This window comes from Heloderma suspectum, chromosome 1, assembly GCF_057233095.1.
Source record: "Heloderma suspectum isolate Gila_16-S chromosome 1, 16-S_ref, whole genome shotgun sequence".
NCBI lineage: Eukaryota > Metazoa > Chordata > Lepidosauria > Squamata > Helodermatidae > Heloderma > Heloderma suspectum.
This window is the reverse complement of record NC_139458.1, coordinates 273,978,703-273,997,342: the sequence shown is the minus strand read 5'-3', so window position 1 is coordinate 273,997,342 and position 18,640 is coordinate 273,978,703. Positions and strand designations below refer to the sequence as shown.

Below are 18,640 nucleotides of genomic sequence, written 5' to 3'. Positions count from 1 at the left end.
AGATGTTCTGCATGCAACTTCTCTGATCAAGCTAGATGCTTTCCAGCTGAAATGCAGGGGTTAAGGATAGGTACATGTCCTCCAGTTACCTATCATGGAGCTGTACATCATAGTAGTATAAGCTATGACACTACTTGGAGTACGATGATGGGCACCAAACAAGCTAGCCTTACAAATAAATCCACAAAAATTACTACCAGCCCACATACATTTCCCTACATTAGTAATTTGTGGCCCAAGATTGAAAGAGAATAAGCTTCCGCAAAACCTCCCTACCTGGTAGAGATCTTTTCACAGCTGACCAGACAATTCACTGTTAATAATTCAAATTTCAACCCTAAATTAGTATAATACTAGCATTGTTCATATTACCACAAAATCATGCCAAAAAACCGTTTTTCACTATTCATTTACCTTTCTAAAACCTGCCACAACACAATATACGTACACAAAGATCAGAGGGCTGCAAATCCAATAGCATTTCAGTATCGCCGTAAGACACTTTTAGCTGTGAAGGTTATGTAAAGAATAGATTTGACTAGAGGAGCTCTGGGACCTACTTACTTTTTTGCATTGAATTGGAGTATTATTCAGTATTGCTAAAAGAAAACTCAGCTTATATTCTGGACTGAGAATATATTATGTAAATCAATTTAAAATGTGCAAACTTGATTGTTCTGCATATATATTCTCACCTTTTTTATACTTTACTGTTCTTAGATTTTCCGAAGTGTGTGTGTGTGTGTGTGTGTGTGTGAGAGAGAGAGAGAGAGAGAGAGAGAGAAGTAAGTTGCAGGAGTGGTATTCGACAAATTACGCACAAACACTATCCTCATGTTTCCAAATATATTAGAGCCAGCATGGTGTAGTGGTCAGAGTGTCAGATTAGGACTGGAGAGACCAGTTCAAATCCCCACATGGCCATGAAGCTCACAGGGTGACTTTTGGCCAGTCACCAAGTCTCAGCCTAATCTACCTTGAAGGGCTATTGTAAGGACAAAATGGGGTGGTGGGAGTAGGACAGAACCATATATGCAGTGTAGAGCTCCTTGGAGAAGAGCTGGGATATAAATGTAATAAAGAAATACAATTGGAAAGTTATATTTTCTCAGTAATTCCTTTCTTCACCTCTTGCATTCCAAATCTTTTATCAGAATACAGGTACAGTATAGTATTATTATCATATAATAACTAAAACATTCTACTTCATGGGACACCATGCCCATCATTGCACATGCTGTTTAAACAAAGAGTTGTCTTCTGATTGCAGTGACTTGTTAAAATGATTCTTGCATGTGTGTAGGTTTCTCTAATATTTAGTCAAGACTATGATCAAAGAACAGAGAGCCCATTCCATCACTTTGTATGTGCTCAAGGACTTTTGTGTGTGCATTAATTTTATGTGGATTTCACTTTCCAACTGTAGCTCAGGTACTCCAGTTGTTGCTGCTTATCATGCAGTCATCCTGCCTCATTCACAGAATTTTACAGGGGGTCCAGATGATATTGTCTTCCAGTTGTAACCCTCTTTTGGGTTGCTGCCACTTCTTCCATCATTCTTCTTAGCACCAAAAATCCACAAAGGAGGGAAAGACAGAATGGCTCCACTATGTCTTTTGACTGATAGGGGCATCTCCACACCAGCCTAAAACCCTGCATTTAAAATGGGGCTTTCTGCTTCCGTTTTAAATGCAGGATCACGACGACTCCCTTTTTCACCCACTTCCTTTCCCCCCTCCCCTTTCCCCCTCCTTCCTCCTGTATCTGAGTCTTCCATTATCTTTCACTGATCTCACTCCTCTTTTTGCCACTTTTCCTCTTTTCGTGGCGGGAACTCAAGCAGAACACAACGGGGTGATTGGATAGCTCGTTATCTGTGATCTATTTAAAAATGGAACAAGGGGCATTTAGTGCAGGAGACACCTTGGAGGTTCACGGCGTCATGTAAAGAGCCTGCAAACTTCCATGAAGGAGCAATCTCAAGCGCAGGATAAAAGCTCCGTGTGAAGAAAGCCTAGGAGTCCTCCATCTGGAAGCAGGGCTGGTATCAAGGGTAGGCATGGTCAAGCACCTGCCGGGGGTCCATACCCCAGCAGGGGCCTAATATTAAGAACCCCCTTGACTTGCTTCTCCTCTTCACCCTTGCAACCTGCTTGTTCACCAGCCTCTGACTCTGGGCCAGATAACAGTGGTGGTAAGGAGCAGCAGCAGATACCACGGCCTGGTTGCTCACTGGCTCTCTGCCTGTCAAGCAAGCATGTGGCAGCAATGATGAGGAAGAGGATGAGGAGCTATAGCAGCTGATGACAATGATGGAGAGAAGGGAGAAGGCAGATTCACTGAGGGAGGGGCCCATTGAGGGTGTCTTGCCTAAGGCCACTGAAAAACCTGGAGTTGGCATTGACTGGAAGTACCCTTCATCTGTTTTATGTGGGGACTGTCAGTTTATAGATTTTCTTCATGGGAGGATTTAATTTGAAAATCTAAGGTTAGCTTATACTTCTCAATCCAGAACTCCCCTATTGTGGGGAGTAGGCCTTCAACTGTGCGTACAGCATAACATTTGCAGCGAGGTAGGGGTGTGTGTGTGTGCATGTGCGCACGCGTATGTATGTGCGTGTGTAGAAAGATTCAGGGATTGGGAATCTGAAAGAGATTCTGGGAACTGGGTGGCAAATGCATACATCTGATACAGACATTTTACAGTTTACATACAGTGAGTGGCAAGGGACAATCATGGCCTTGTACTCCTCCACTACATGTACTGGGTTTCTGGCTTGGTTGACTATGTGTGAACTGGTCCTAAAAAGCCGTGTTGGGAAAAATCCTTGGTCAGCTGTCATTTTTGCCTGATCAAGCTTCACTCCTGAAAAGCCATTTAGACAAGTTATTGCATTCCAGAAAGTGTGGGCTACTATTTTTTTTTAAGCATTCTTAAAGTGAGAGTGCACAAAGACTGAACAAACTATCACATTTACATAATTCTCTCTGCAAATGCTTGTGGCAAGACCACAAACAGGGCTGCAGGATCAATCTATTTACCATTCACTCATTCCACTTCTCAAGACTAGCACCTTAGAATGCCAGTTTTAGCTTTATTCCACACATTCCTAATTGTCTATTGTTTCTGTTGTTTTTAACATGCATGTTAAATCGGCTGAGTCACTTGGGTATTCACAAATACATCTTCCTGGGTAACATGCTTGAAATGTGTGCTAGCGAGTAGGAGGGCGAAGTTCCCTTAGGGTGCTCCTAATAAACATGGGGGTGGCTTCCCAGTGGCTTTTTCATGTTTCCTTCTGTGCTTCCTGTTGTCTTTACATCCTGCTTATTCTGTTTGGAGTGACTGAATCAACTTCCAAAGCATTTCTAGAATCTTTGGCTGTGCAACTGTGTATATTTAGCTAGAATGGAAGTCTGAGAGAAATGAAAGCACCACATTCAAAGTCTAAATTATACAGTATCTTAATGAATCAGGAAGGGGTGGAGGAAACGTGTATGTTAAAATGGGAAGTACATCAGGACAACAGCACACACCTTTTGATAAATGATGTTACTTCGAAATTATCCTCATATATAATCATGACAAATGTGGGAAATGACTTGGAGACAGCTTATTTACCTGTGATAAGGATGTCTGGAAATATTATACTGGGAAGGACTGTAAAAAGTAATTGGAATAATAAATTCCATTTAAACCCAGTGTTTTTACTTTTACTTTTGACATGCAGAAAGGGTACAATTAGAAGGGGAAATGAAGAATTAGTATTCAGTAGGATTGTAACTACTAGGATAGCAAAATTGTGGTTCAGCTATTAAATAAGGATGGCAAAATGGTAACAGATGACAAAGAAAAGGCAGAAGTGCACAATTCCTACTTTGGCTCAGTCTTCTCCCAAAAGAGGGTCTATGACCCCCTTGGCAAAGGAGAAGTACAGGCTGAAGGAGCAGGATTGCAGCTTGAGATCGATAGGCATACGGTCAAGGAACACCTAACTACTCATTCAGAGTTCAAATCTCCAGGGCCAGATGAACTGCACCCTAGTCAGTCAAATCTCCAGGGCCAGATGAACTGCACCTTTAGGGATGAACAGTCCCTAAAGGAACTGGCAGAAGAGCTCTCAGAACTACTGTCTATTCTCTTTGAGAAATCATGGAGGACGGGTGAAGTGCCAGATGACTGGAGGAGGGCTAATTTTGTCCCTATCTTCAAAAAGGGCAAAAAGGAGGAACCTGGAAACTACAGACCAGTCAGTCTGACATCAATCCCTGGGAAAATTCTGGAGCAGATGATAAAGCAATCCATCTGGAAGCACCTTGAAAACAATGCAGGGATTACTCAAAGCTAACATGGATTTGTCAAGAACAAATCCTGCCAAACGAATCTGATCTCATTTTTTGATCAGGTCACCTCTCTTGTGGACTGTGGGAATGCTCTGGACATAAGATACCTCGACTTCAGTAAAGCTTTCGACAAAGTGCCCCATGATATCCTGATGAGCAAGCTAGCTCAAAATGGGCTAGATGAAACAACGATCAGGTGGATCCACAGTTGGCTACAGAATCGGACTCAAATAGTGCTTATCAATGGGATCTTCTCCAACTGGGGAGAGGTAACGAGCGGGGTACCGCACGGCCCAGTGCTCTTCAACACTTTTATTAATTACTTGGAGGAGGAGGTGCAGGGAATGCTCATCAAATTTTCAGATGACACAAAATTGGGTGGGATAGCTAATACTTTGGAAGATGGAAACAAAATTCAAAGTGATCTTGATAGACTGGAGCACTGGGCAGAAAAAAACAGAATGACATTTAACAGGGATAAATGCCACATTCTGCACCTAGGAAAAAGAAACCAAATGAACAGTTACAAGATGGGGAATACTTGGCTCAACAATACTACAAGCGAGAAGGATCTCGGAATTGTTGTAGATCGCAAGCTGAATATGAGCCAACAATGTGATGTGGCAGCAAAAAAGGGAAATGCTATTTTGGGCTGCATTGATAGAAGTATAGCTTCCAAATCATGTGAAGTATTAGTTCCCCTCTATTCAGCACTGGTTAGGCCTCATCTGGACTACTGTGTCCAGTTCTGGGCACCACACTTTAAGAAGGATGCAGACAAGCTGGAGAGGGTTCAGAGGAGAGCAACAAAAATGATCAGGGGACTGGAAACAAAGCCCTATGAGGAGAGTCTGAAAGAATTGGGCGTGTTTAGCCTTGAGAAGAGAAGACCGAGGGGAGATACGATAGCGCTCTTCAAGTACTTGAAAGGTTGTCACAGAGAGGAAGGCCAGGATCTCCTCTTGATCATCCCAGAGTGCAGGACACGGCATAATGGGCTCAAGTTACAGGAAGCCAGATTCCGGCTGAACATCAGGAAAATCTCCTGACTGTTACCAATTACCTAGGGAGGTAGTGGGCTCTCCCACACTGGAGGCATTCAAGTTGAGGCTGGACAGCCATCTGTCGGGGATGCTCTCATTTGGATTCCTGCATTGAGCAGGGGGTTGGACTCGATGGTCTTGTAGGCCCCTTCCAACCCTACTATTCTATGATTCTATGATTATGTACATAAAGTATGGGGGGGCGGGGAGAGATAGAACAAAATTCCTAGTATAGGAGACTGGCTATAATGGTGATTGTGGCTTGTTATATGAAAAAACAACAACAGGGTTGTGCATCCAATTGTGCATTCTGTTCCCAGAGAGCATTTAACCTAATGGAAGCTTCCACTAACCTGAGATGTCACAGGAGGAGCTGCAGTGGGAGGAAGAATTTGAAGAAACTGCCTTCCCTCTTTGTTAGGGGAAGCCTCCACTAGATCAAAAACCTGAAGGACTCTGTCCCGTTTTCAGAAGGCCACCACTGGATACAAGATATAGTTTGTATTATATGTTCTGTACAAATGAAGAGGAGGAAATTACTTGCATAATGATTCACATTTCCTCTGCCTCTTCTCATATCCTACAATGGGCTTGTCAGCAGCGATAAACTTGGACAAAGGTGGGAAAAGAAGGGTTGGGTATTTCTTCTCAATAAATTATTGATCCAACTGCTGCCACCACCCCACCCCCAGTTTGCATCAAATAAGCATTAATCTCTTACATTCAGTCTGTATGTTTAATATCCCTAAGTTCTTAATGTCAGCAGTGGGTTTAAGAAAAACTTAATTTGTGTTGTTGTTGTTTGCAGCCTCTTAGAGATTAACAAAGAACAGAATGGGGAAACAGAACAGTAAATTAAGACCTGAAGTTCTCCAAGATCTCCGAGAGAATACTGAATTCACAGACCACGAGCTTCAAGAGTGGTACAAAGGCTTCTTAAAAGATTGCCCAACTGGCCATTTGACTGTTGATGAATTCAAAAAGATATATGCTAACTTCTTCCCCTATGGCGATGCCTCAAAATTTGCAGAACATGTGTTCCGCACTTTCGATACCAACGGCGATGGGACAATTGACTTTCGGGAATTTATAATTGCATTGAGCGTCACTTCTCGAGGGAAGCTCGAACAGAAGCTGAAGTGGGCATTTAGCATGTATGACCTTGATGGCAATGGCTACATCAGCCGTGCTGAAATGCTTGAGATCGTTCAGGTAAGTAAATCAGAGCTGGAAGGGTACATTAAAACTTGTCTAGTCCAGTCCAAGGCCTTTAAATGTTAAACTGCATATTTAACATGCAATAGCATACATTGTCTTGATTTGTGTGCCACAGGACTTGAGCATATTCCAGATGAAGTTCTTCCCATCTTGTACGAAACAGCTGAACCAAAACTATTTGTGCATGTGTGTGTACACACACACACACACACCATGTGCACATAGAGCAGTCTTAGCTCCAAGTGCCTGTAGTGTCCCCAAAAGTGCATCCATTTAATTCTCCCATTTCCCTTTGGGGGAGGGGGATCATGTGTGTCTGTGCAGAACACAAAATAACACAGCGCCCCACAACAGTGCTTACAATATGTAAATAAGCACAATATGTAAACCTATATAATACACACAGACACTGTCAAACTGATGGGCATTTTCTAGTAAATTATAATTCTCTGCATTTCTTATGACTCATATAAATACAGCGCATGTAGTATATGGGGAATACATTATATGCAAATCACAGTTCATGTCCTAATTTTGCTTTTAAAAAAATGCAGAATGTGCCCTTAGCACTTATTTCCCATAGCTTAAAATATAAGCTTCTTAGGAAATCACCAATCAGCCTTTCTTAAGTTTGGTCTACAATCCCTCAAAGCTACAAAACACATTTCCTGTATTTTGCTGTCCTTGCATAGGCAATCTACAAAATGGTGTCTTCAGTCATGAAAATGCCAGAGGATGAATCTACTCCAGAGAAACGAACAGACAAAATCTTCAGACAGATGGACACAAACAATGACGGTATGATTCCTGCATCAAACCTGCCTGGAATATTGATATGCATGTGCTCATAGCTCCTTAATCTCAGGTCACAAAATCTACACAGCCACAATCTGTGACATATTTTTTAAAATCCTCATTTTTTAAACAAAGCAATCCACAATTCTAGCCTCTCTGGTTGTAGAAAAGCATGACCCTGCCAAAGGCAGCGATTGTGAGGTATAACATCTGAATGTCCACACATCTCTTCCCCTTCTCCAGGTGCTGACCGTTTCCTCTTACATAATATGTTTCTCCTAACCATAATACTTTTCTCCACTAGTACCAGAGACCTTGCCAAGCAATGTAAAACTGCAGATATGTATGTTTTGCAATTGAAATAAATTAGGAAAAGGGTAGTACTTTTGTCCTAATTCATACAATGTAGTCTAGTTACGATACTTCGAGATTCACAGACCTTTAGCCAACTTCTCTCTTGCACAACAAAGAGCAGTTGTATCAGTTGCAAGTACTGTGTGAAGACATCTCAACCTGGGTGAGTCCCAGTGCCCAGGCTGACCCACATCCCCACTGCTATCTCTGATTTGAGATCAGAGATAACAGTGGAGGTTCTGTTGCTGGTGTGCACCAGCAGAGGAATCTCCGCTCTTATTTCCAGTCTTAGATGCTTTCTGAGGGGATTCCTCCAGGGCGGCAACATGTAGGCAGGATTGGGGTGCACCATGCACCAGACTAGGCCTGCAGGCTGAAAGTTTATCACCCAAGGGACAGGGCAACCCAGATTCAAATACCCATTCAGCCATGAAGCTTACTGGGTGATCTTCTAACTGATCAATCAATTAAATGTTGCAGTCCTAGTAAATATAAAAAGAGCTGGGTTGAAAAGCTGAATATGGATCTTCCACGTAATATGTAGTTTGGCCCTTGTTCTCAGTCAGGGCTGGTCCAGTGAAATTATAACAGTAATTTATGCACAATTGATCTTGTCAAAAACCTGCCAACTTCAGTGAGTTTGATAATTCCTTTTTTCCCACAAGGTCTTGTGAGTTCTGAATCAAAATTCCTGCAGTGAGCTTTTCCATAGAGTTATTGTATTGCCACCAGATTCCCTTGAACTATTCTTCCTCCAAGTAGGGTGGGGGGATCACCTTTGGATGGAATACCCAAGGCTGGGTATTCTGTGATACCTCTCCTCCTCACTATTTGTATTTGGGGTCTTCCAGACTTGTCCAGCAGCCGTTCCTCTTCAGACTAATAGCATTGTTCATCTAGGTATGTGGGATCATGGTTGGATGTGCAGAACACACCAGTTTAGAGCATTTAAACAAACCAAAAATATTGATAGGCACTGATAAAAGGATAAGAAATGCAAGCAATTCAGAGAATTGCTTTTAATTTTTAAATTCTTTATCCTGGCTCTGCATTGATGGTCGTTTGTTTAATTGGCACTTCAATACTTTAAAAGTTAGTAGATTAAGTATTTCTATATAGAGACACTGATTCTTAACCTAGCAACTTTTAAAGTATTAAAGTCTTGAGTCTATACAACTGGATCAGGACATGATAGAGACAGAATTTTCTCTGATGAGTGATCTCTCATTCTGGCTCTCCTTCCTGCCCCACTCCATGGAAAAAGCAACCTCTTCCAGGTGGCTAATACAGTTATTAGTGAATAAAACAGTTGCAACAGGACTAAGAATAGCTTTCTTTCTGGTAAACACTAGTTCTCTAATGACATAAGAGAATGCATACATATGTAATAGTAGTCGATACTGGGAGTAATATTAATAAGGTAAGCAGTACATAACCTAACAGGTGTGATTATATTTAATGAAAATCTTCCCCACATGGATAGCCTATCGAAATGTCTTAGCTTTACAACAATTTAACATCTTGGTTGAGGATAATGGCATTCACGAAGTGTGAATGAGGCCCCCTTTTCAGGTTTTTTATAAGATGCAAAGTAGTACACATCTCCAACATGAATAACCTTCCCTCTGGCAAAATAAATGCAATGAAAGTGATTCTTATAATAGGAACAATGGAAATTGGGTTAAGAATTGTCTTGGAATAGGTTGCAATTATTTTTTTTAATGAAATACTGTCTCCTATGACATAAGATGCAAATGGGATGTTTTTATGAAGTGCTACCTATTAATACATTTTATCCTGGAATGCAATAACCTATACATCAAACAGCTTTCAAAAGGAAAGAACATTACCTGGTGTAGTAAGTAGCCACTGTCAAGCAACAGTTGCTTCTAGGGAACGAATGAGAATTGGAAGCTGGTCCCTTGACAATTCAAGCATCCCCACTCAAATAACTGTAAGCTGAATCAAGGCAGGCACAGCCCCCCTCAAGTAAGCCTCCCTACCTTCAATTCTGCTTGCACCCCCAGCTCTCCAACAGCTCCTACTCTGCCTCCCCAGGACAAAAACCCTTCACCACAAGGAAAGGAGCCTATCAACTGGTGGAGGATTTCAACAAAGATTGGAGACAGTGGCTACCCACAAGCAGCAACAATATGCAGAGTGCCTTCGTTTTTTTCTGGCGAGAAATTATGGGCTGGACTACAGCCTCTGTATGATTTCCTGGCAGAAAGCCATGCTCTGGGTGTCATTTGCTCAACTCTCCAGTTTTCATTGACACCCCCTGCTGGCTACTAGCACTTTCTCAAGGCGAGAGAGATTTGCCCTAGGAAGAGAGGGTAGCAGCTGGTGGGAGATTGGAATGTGTGCTCTTTAAGCATTGTTGAAGGCTTCAAAAGCCTTCTTGAGGCTTTACAAGCATTTGGTTTTAACACTTGAGACACAAATGTACTTTGGGTCAAACACAGGGCAGCTCTCCCATCCCTCCTTACATCAACTGTGGGAGGACTTACATAGAAGTGTATGTGTCTATAAGCCATTTAAGTTAGGGCAGTGGCTGCACATTATCACTTCCTGATAATGGGCTTCAAGTGGCTATAAAGGAAAGAGTTGAAGAACAGAATATGTTCCCACTGTGTCACTTTTCTAGCCCGGCTATGTCCCTGGAATGATTTGATCAAGCACAGATGGCCTTCGTCCGCAGTGAATGGTGTTCAAGGAGGTTTATCTGTGCTTGACCAAATCATCCTAGAAATAGAACATCACTTCTCCTTACAGCATTGCTTTGCTCCTCTCCCTTTACCGATCTAAGAAATATGAGTATGAGGAAAATACCCAAATTTTTAGCTTACACTGTACCTCAAATTATATGAATTGTTTCAATAATCCTTTAAGGGTGGAGCTAGAGATTACAAATAGCCTAGGGCATCATCATTTTGTGTGTGTGTTCCAGTGACAGCCACTGATTTGGAACAATGATTTGGCAGGATAACTCATAACATGATGCTGATGATGTCAAGGCACAGGGCATTTTACTATATGTTATCTGGGAGGAGGAGGAGGAGGAGGGAGAGAGAGTGAGAGTGCTTGAAGATGCCATTTTCAGTGGTAACATCAGGATTCTCATACTGTGTAGTCTTGCTCCAATTTGGTAATTAATGTGAGCCGTTTGTCAGAATGTATACATACAGCGTTCTGTGAAATGTTTTGTGTTGATTCAGATTGCCAGGTCTGCAGACCAATTCACCTAGAATAGTTGGATTTAATGTCTAGTTAGTTTCAAATATTTTGGCATCACTAATTTGTATGTGCAGGGAGAGATCTGCATTAGCTTCAAAAATATCTTTGCCTGGGATTCAGCCATCTGGATTTGTTAAAGTTCACACCTCGGCAAGATGTCAGTTCAAGGAAGCAATGGATCACTAGAGAGGTTATACATGTTTTCCATGTCAGTTCCATGAAATGTTTTTGCATTTATCTTTAGTGTTTTGGATGTGTAACAGGATATGAGAATCTTGTCTGTTTCATATTCTGATTGTTGTTCTGAAGTCTAGATTATATCAAGGTTTCTGTAGACAGCAGAACAGAACAGTCCGCTAGGTTCTGTTGAATAAGGATTATTGGGTAAGGGCGGATGTATTGTTAGTACCATAATATAGAATTTGGAGTACAAATAACTTTGCACTTTACCAAAATGTTATTCAGATGTGCCCTGAGCTGGTAGTTGTTTGAACTGTCTTAATAATTGCCTGGCTCATCTGTTCAGGATTATATGTTTCACCTTAAAACTCATTGGCAATTGAATATGTATGATTAATCCTTCTATCATTATTTTATTTGAGTTTTATAAATTACATTTGCTACCATTTTTTGGCAAAGAGAATGTTTTAATTTTGTATCTTTTTTTTCTGTTTCCCTTCAAGGTAAACTATCACTCGAAGAGTTTATTAAAGGTGCCAAGAGTGATCCCTCTATTGTGCGGTTGTTACAGTGTGATCCAAGCAGCGCAAGTCAGTTCTAATTGAACTCTGGACAGTTTGCAAAGAAAATTACTGGCTTGTTCAAGCTTTGCTCATAAATTGATGCCTTCTCAACCATTCCTCAGTGGTTAGTGGATGAAACTCCACTGCCAGATTGTCTGTGTATCCAAGTGAAACAGAGTCTCATTCCTCTCACCAATATTGATGCAACTCCTCCTCCTTCCATGGTTCCATGTTTTCTCTCTCTGCATAATATTATGACTCTCTCTACACATCTGACATAACTTAAGGATATGTTTACATGCAGGTTAAAGAGGGTTTATTGCACATCACTTGGTTAATATGAATGGGTGACCTTCTAATAACCCCTAAGAAGAGATGTGTGTACCTTTTGCCTGACACAGCAACAGCAAAAGACAGGCAATGTCAGTTGCGTCCCAGAAAATGGCTATGAAATGTGGAATAAATTGAGTAGGATTTTTTTTAAGAGCATGAAAACAGTTTCCTTTCTATGAGGAAAAATGCTTGCACTTATGTAATGGTCTTTCCATTCTTTTAAATATATATATATAAAAAACTATATATATGGTGAAGTAAAATTTTAATATTTAGGTCATATTTAATATATCAAGTAGAACTCATGCTTCATTTCTTCTAGATGTCTGTGATTATTCAAAACTTTTTTTTAAAAAAAAAGGATTGTGATATTTATGCATAACAAAGTTGTTGTAACGGCATTGCATGACTAGCTGTTTGTGGATATAACACTTTTAATTACCAATTGCAACACTTCATTCGTTTTTACTGCTGATTGTTCAAGCGTTTTACTGTGTTAAATGAAATCTAAAAAGGAATAATTCTACTTCTGTGTTTCGCAGTGAACTGCCACTTACTGTGGCTGCAGCATTTAAAATGGCTTTTGAGTGAGGTGAGGTGATTCGACACGCACTTGCTGTGGCCCTCTGACCTTGTTGCTGTCCATCTGTTAATAGTCTTGTGCATTTCAGTGTTATTTAATATCTGCCTAATGCCAAGAAATGTTAATTGAAATAAAGACAAATTTTCTTGTCGGCCTGTGTCATCCTTTAATCACCTAATGCTTCAGGTTTGCACACAGCACAATTGCTCTGTGAAAAGCAGTGAAAGGGGGTTAAATGGTCAGTTTAAAACACTATTCACCCAACCAGTAAGGGAATGGATGTTCCCCCATTCTTCCACATGTCTCAAGAAGAGAGCCCTAGTTTATTCACTTAGGGCACAATCTAATCTGATCCACCCTGGGTACTTGTAAGCCTCTGAACTCAGAGGCTTACAATGAGTATCTAATGCAGAGTGGGAGGTGGGTGATTTTGCCTGTCTAGCAGAGGCTTTGGGGAGGGGGAGGGAAGGAGGCTGGGGACGGCTGGGGATACGTCGTATCCCTGCGTCCTCAGTCCCCTCCTCACCCCTGGGAACACCTTCTTTCACCCCCACGAGCTCACGTGTGAGCGCGTAGGAGCAGCCAGTGCAGTCCTCTCTGCTCTGGCTGTGAGGGAGGCAGGGAGCACAGTTTCCTGGCTCCACACTCAGAGTCAGGAAACCAAAATATCCTGTGTCCCCCAGCTGCTGCCTAGGGGGCGCAGATTGCTCTCCCCAGTTCATAAGAAGAGCCAAGCTGGATTAGACTAAGGGTCCATCTGGTCCAGCATTCTGTTCACACAGTGGCCAAACAACTGTCTGTGGGAAGCCTACAAATAGTGCATTAGTGCCCTTCCGCTCATGTTCCCTAGCAATTGGTATATAGAGGCACACTGATACTGGAGGTAGCATATAGCTATCATGACCAGTAGTCATTTATAGTCCTATGCTGGATTACATATGCTGACTCATTTCCTTATACTGTAGAGGAGGTATGGACCTTTTGAGGCTGAATGGGGCAAAGAAGCATAGGGTAAGGAAATAAGTGGAAAGGGGAAAGGCAAGGTATAGCTCCTACTACAGCCACTACGAGGCTTCTTCCACATGATGCCTCATGAAGGCGAATATATGAATGAAGGCAGGTTTAATTAATTAAATTTATATCCCACCTAATGGTGCTCAACAATAATAAAACCATGTTCTAAAGGAATAGTGTTTAGAAGAGTTGTGTACATTTTATGGAAACCATGAAGAGCAGCCTTCCCCAATCTGGTGCGCTCCAGATGTGTTGGATTGCAATTCCTATCATTCCCAGCCAGTTGCAGTTCAACACAGCTGGAGGACACCAGGTTGGGGAAAGTTGGTGTAGAGGAAGTTGACAATTATTTCCTTCCGTTGGCAAAGCCCTCCTTCCTGTGAAGATGCATGGAACAGTCACTTCAGGCAGTGAATTACAGAGGGGCTTCCAGCCCCCATCAATTTATAAAGAAAATAAATAAGCAGGGGTAGGGGATAAAAGGCTTGGACTTAAAAGTGCTGCCACCACCATCTGCTATTTATTAGCCATGTGCAATGCAGACACATTGCTTATATATGTAATCGCTGCCAGGTGGAGCCACTGCTATGCATTTCCCAGTTGCTTCCACATAGCTGTGATTATTTAAGTATAAGGAACTACCAAGAATGCTTCCTTAAATATGTATTGAAATGAGGGAAAGCCACAAGCATACCACATGACTATCTTGGTTGTATGAATGGAAGGGCACTTTAAAGATACATCTGCCTGAAGTTTCCTGTGTTCTTGGTTCAGCAAAGTGTTTTGGTGAATCAGAAAGAGCCCCCTTAAAAAAACATTACTACATCCAGCATGAAGGAGGAGGACACATGGTTATGATGGGGGCATGCAAAGAAGCACAAGCCTTGCTAGTATGATTTTGCTATAAGGATGGACAATAGAAGAGCCCCATCTATATGGCACTGCTTTGACCCTCCATCCCGTCGCAACTGTGCAGTAATGCGGCTTCGAGTTAGCATGCCCTGTGATACACTGGTGATGTACTGTGCGCCTCCCTAAGAGACTCACCGTGCCCCTTTTTTTGCCATTGTGTACAGTTGTGCAGTCCCATGAGTGTGGGGGTGTGGCACTTCAGTGGCTGTTTTATATTTGAGGGGCTCTGCTGTGTCTTTGTGACCCTGTTTTAGATAAAAATTGGGTGTTTTGTGCTCCTTCATTTCCGCACCATCAGTTTGTCAGTTCCCCAGCCCGAGACTCTTGCGATGGTTCGTGCTCACAAACATGAGCGCTACATGCCTAGCCATCACTCCGAAATGGTGCCCGGAGCAATGTTGTTCCTCCCCCAAGACCCTCCCTAGCCCTTGGGTACTGAGTCCAAAAGCAACCGTTGCGAAGATACAAAGCTGCAAAAATGTGGGAAAGTGTGATTAAATAAATGAAACTCTGTAACTGCGCAGCTGCGAAGGGATGGGGGAGCAAAGGGGCGTCACAGAGTAATGCAGGCACTACGCACCCCTACAACATGCCCACTGTAAGATGCGAAGTCAGTTCGGGGAAGGAACAGATGGCCTGCAGCCGCGGGGGAACCCACAGGAAACCCAAAAAATCGCAGTAAAACAACTCCTTGGAACTCCACTTTTTCCAGGCAAAAACCACGGATGGCTGCGAAGTCACGACTGTGTCATCTATCACAAGGGACCTCAACTTGCACCTGCCCCGGAGTAAAAGCCCAATGTAGATGGGGCCAAGATCGCAAAGTGAAGATGAGCACCAGGGACATTTTTAAAATGTGATATTCTGAATGTGTCTCTACAGCTTGAACACACGTTCACTTTGCCCTACTGAAAACTCAGAAGACAGGCGATCAATGTTCTTTTTGTTATTTGTTCCCTTCAGCTTTTGTAGGAAGAAACACTATGTTTCCCTTGTTTTTTAATCAACCCAAGTGTTTACACAAGAATAACATGTAAGTGACCCTTGTCTTAAAGCCCAATATAAAACGGTCTTTGGATGAACATTGGAGAAAGCAGCAGCAGCAGCCACATCACCAGGAGAGACAGTTTGGTTGTTTTGCATTGTGTTTATTATCTGTTGTAAGACACACTGGGGATCATTTGATCAAAAGCTGGGCTGGGTATACATTTTAAAATGTATTAATGAAAATTACAGTTGAAAAATCACAGTATATTTCTGAATAGTTCCAAACCTCCAAATAATTTTAAAAGAGGAAAGCATTAAAAGGAAAAAAATAAAACTTTTTGCAATGCCGCAGTCTTTTTGAGCCAGAAAACTTGAGTTTTTTCCCCAAGCCTCCCACAGTGATGCAGAGAATTGGTAATTTTGAAGAGACATCAACAAAAATCACCACAATAAAATCTCTACAAATACCACAGGCAGAAGAAATGGACAGCTGACAGATTTTGTAGGTAATTGAGTATAGGGCACTCTCCTCCATACTTCGTATACCAGAGGAGACCTGTTCTCTGCAGTGCTGGAGAGTGGTGCTATATAAATAGTGGCATTAAACAGTACCACCTGTTGGCAAATATTTTTGGTTAACATAAAAACCATGGTCTATAATGTAGACATTGCATTCCACATGTTGCTTACTTGCTTTTATATCTATATAAAAGTAAGGACTATGTGGAGTGCAGTGTACTGTATTTAGATAACTCAGCTGTACTCTGCACTATACACATAGCTGAGTAAGGAAAATTGGTCAGGTGTGCAATAATGGGAAAACCTATACATCTGATAAAGTGCAGTCTAACCCCTGCCTATCTGTGAGACTTAGTTCTCCATTTTAGTATAGCTGAATTGCTCTCACACAATTCTATAGCACTGAAGTGGAAAGCAAGTGTGATGTAGTGGTTAGTGTTGGACTGGGACTTGGGAGTTCCAGGTTCTGCGCCCCACTCAGCCATGAAGCTGACTGGGCCAGTCACTGACTCTCAGCCTAACCTACCTCACAGAGTTCTGAGGATAAAATGGAGAGGAGGAACAGGACCATGTAAGTCACCTTGAGTTTTTTCTTGTAAGAGGAAAGAAAAGCGGGCTATAAATCTAATCATAATTTTAAAAAAATATGTAAGCCACTCTGCAGGGCTCTAAGCTGTATACCAGCAAAGTCCAGCACAATTTCGGCCACTAAGAGAAAAGAGAGCATGCTAGGTGCCATTTCCTCTATATTTGTCCATTCTTATACCTACATGACCAAAGCATCAGCCTTATAACATAGGTGAGGACTTCAAAATGTTTGTTTATTAAAATATTTGCACCCCACCTTTCACTCCATAGATCTACTATTAGGTGGCTAACAAAGATGTTAAGATTACAATACATAATAAAAACAAGGGGTTTGATCCAAGAACATATTTCTGGTAGAACGGGACTTCCCTTTCCTCTCTCCCGCTGTAGCCCCCTGTGGATGCTCCAGATCTGCTCCAGAGGGTCTCCCAAGCCTCTGAAGCAGATTTGGAGGGTGTGTCAGGGGCTGCAGGGGGAGCAGAGGATAGGGAAGTCCCATTCTACCAGCAGTATCTGTTCTGCTGGTGGAATGGCAATCTTGGATCCAAGCAAAGATTATTAGGCACCAACACAGCTCAATAAAAAGACCTCGCATAAGAGAATAAAAAAAAAAAAAGCAATATTTTGCTAGTAGTTTGCTAATAGTTAGCACTTTGAATTGGGCCCAGAAGCCAGCCTGGCAGTCACATTCTTAGCCAGTTGTAGTGCCTGAAGAGCTGCCTTTGAAGTGTGTGAGCATTCTTCAAAGGCAGCCCCATGTAGTGCACACTGCAGTAGTCTTATAGGGATGTGACTATATCCTGAGTTACTGTGGCTAAATAATTATTATTTGGGAAAGGTCAGTGCTGGTTTGTTGTTGTTTATTCGGTCAGTCGCTTCCGACTCTTCGTGACTTCATGGACCAGCCCACGCCAGAGCTTCCTGACGGCTGTCGCCACCCCCAGCTCCCCCAACGTCGAGTCTGTCACCTCCAGAATATCATCCATCCACCTTGCCCTTGGTCGGCCCCTCTTCCTTTTGCCTTCCACTTTCCCTAGCATCAGCATCTTCTCCACAGTATCCTGTCTTCTCATTAGGTGGCCAAAGTACTTCAGTTTTGCCTTTAATATCATTCCCTCAAGTGAGCAGACTGGCTTTATTTCCTGGAGTATGGACTGGTTTGATCTTCTTGCAGTCCAAGGTGCTCTCAACATTTTCCTCCAGCATCACAGTTCAAAAGCATCTATCTTCCTTTGCTCAGCCTTCCTTATGGTCCAGCTCTCGCAGCCATAGGTTACTACGGGGAATACCATTGCTTTCTCTATGCGGACCTTTGTTGTCAGTGTGATGTCTCTGCTCTTCACTAGTTTATCAAGATTTGTCATTGCTGTCCTCCCAAGAAGTAAACGTCTTCTGATTTCCTGGCTGAAGTCAGTGTCTGCAGTAATCTTTGCACCTAGAAAGACAAAGTCTGTCACTGCCTCCACGTTTTCTCCCTCTATTTGCCAGTTATCAGTCAAGCTGGTAGCCATAATCTTGGTTTTTTTGAGGTTTAACTGCAACCCAGGTTTGCACTTTCTTCTTTCACCTTCATCATGAGGTTCCTCAGCTCCTCCTCACTTTCAGCCATCAAAGTGGTATCATCTGCATATCTGAGATTGTTAATGTGTCTTCCAACCATTTTAATTCTAGCCTTGGCTTCATCGAGCCCAGCACGTTGCATGATGTGTTCTGCGTACAGGTTGAATAGGTAGGGTGAGAATATACAACCCTGCCGTACTCCTTTCCCAATCTTAAACCAGTCTGTTGTTTCGTGGTCTGTTCTTACCGTTGCTACTTGGTCGTTATACAGATTCCTCAGGAGGCAGACAAGATGACTTGGTATCCCCATACCACCAAGAACTTGCCACCATTTGTTATGATCCACACAGTCAAAGGCTTTAGAATAGTCAATAAAACAGAAATAGATGTTTTTCTGAAACTCCCTGGCT

General features: G+C 42.2%; 1 protein-coding gene across 6 annotated transcripts in view; it reads left to right on the top strand.

Annotated features, from left to right (window-relative positions):
* Window positions 1–15,873, top strand: part of HPCAL1 (hippocalcin like 1) — a 110,773-nt gene extending 94,900 nt beyond the window's left edge. For all 6 annotated transcript variants that reach the window (XM_084826648.1, XM_084826652.1, XM_084826651.1 and 3 more), the window contains 3 exons: window positions 6,196–6,599; window positions 7,298–7,403; window positions 11,675–15,873. In XM_084826648.1, coding sequence (XP_084682774.1) covers window positions 6,222–6,599; window positions 7,298–7,403; window positions 11,675–11,772 — 582 coding nt within the window. In that variant the 5' untranslated portion in view covers window positions 6,196–6,221 and the 3' untranslated portion in view covers window positions 11,773–15,873. The remainder of the gene's footprint in view (window positions 1–6,195; window positions 6,600–7,297; window positions 7,404–11,674) is intronic.
* Window positions 15,874–18,640: the final 2,767 nt, after the last annotated feature.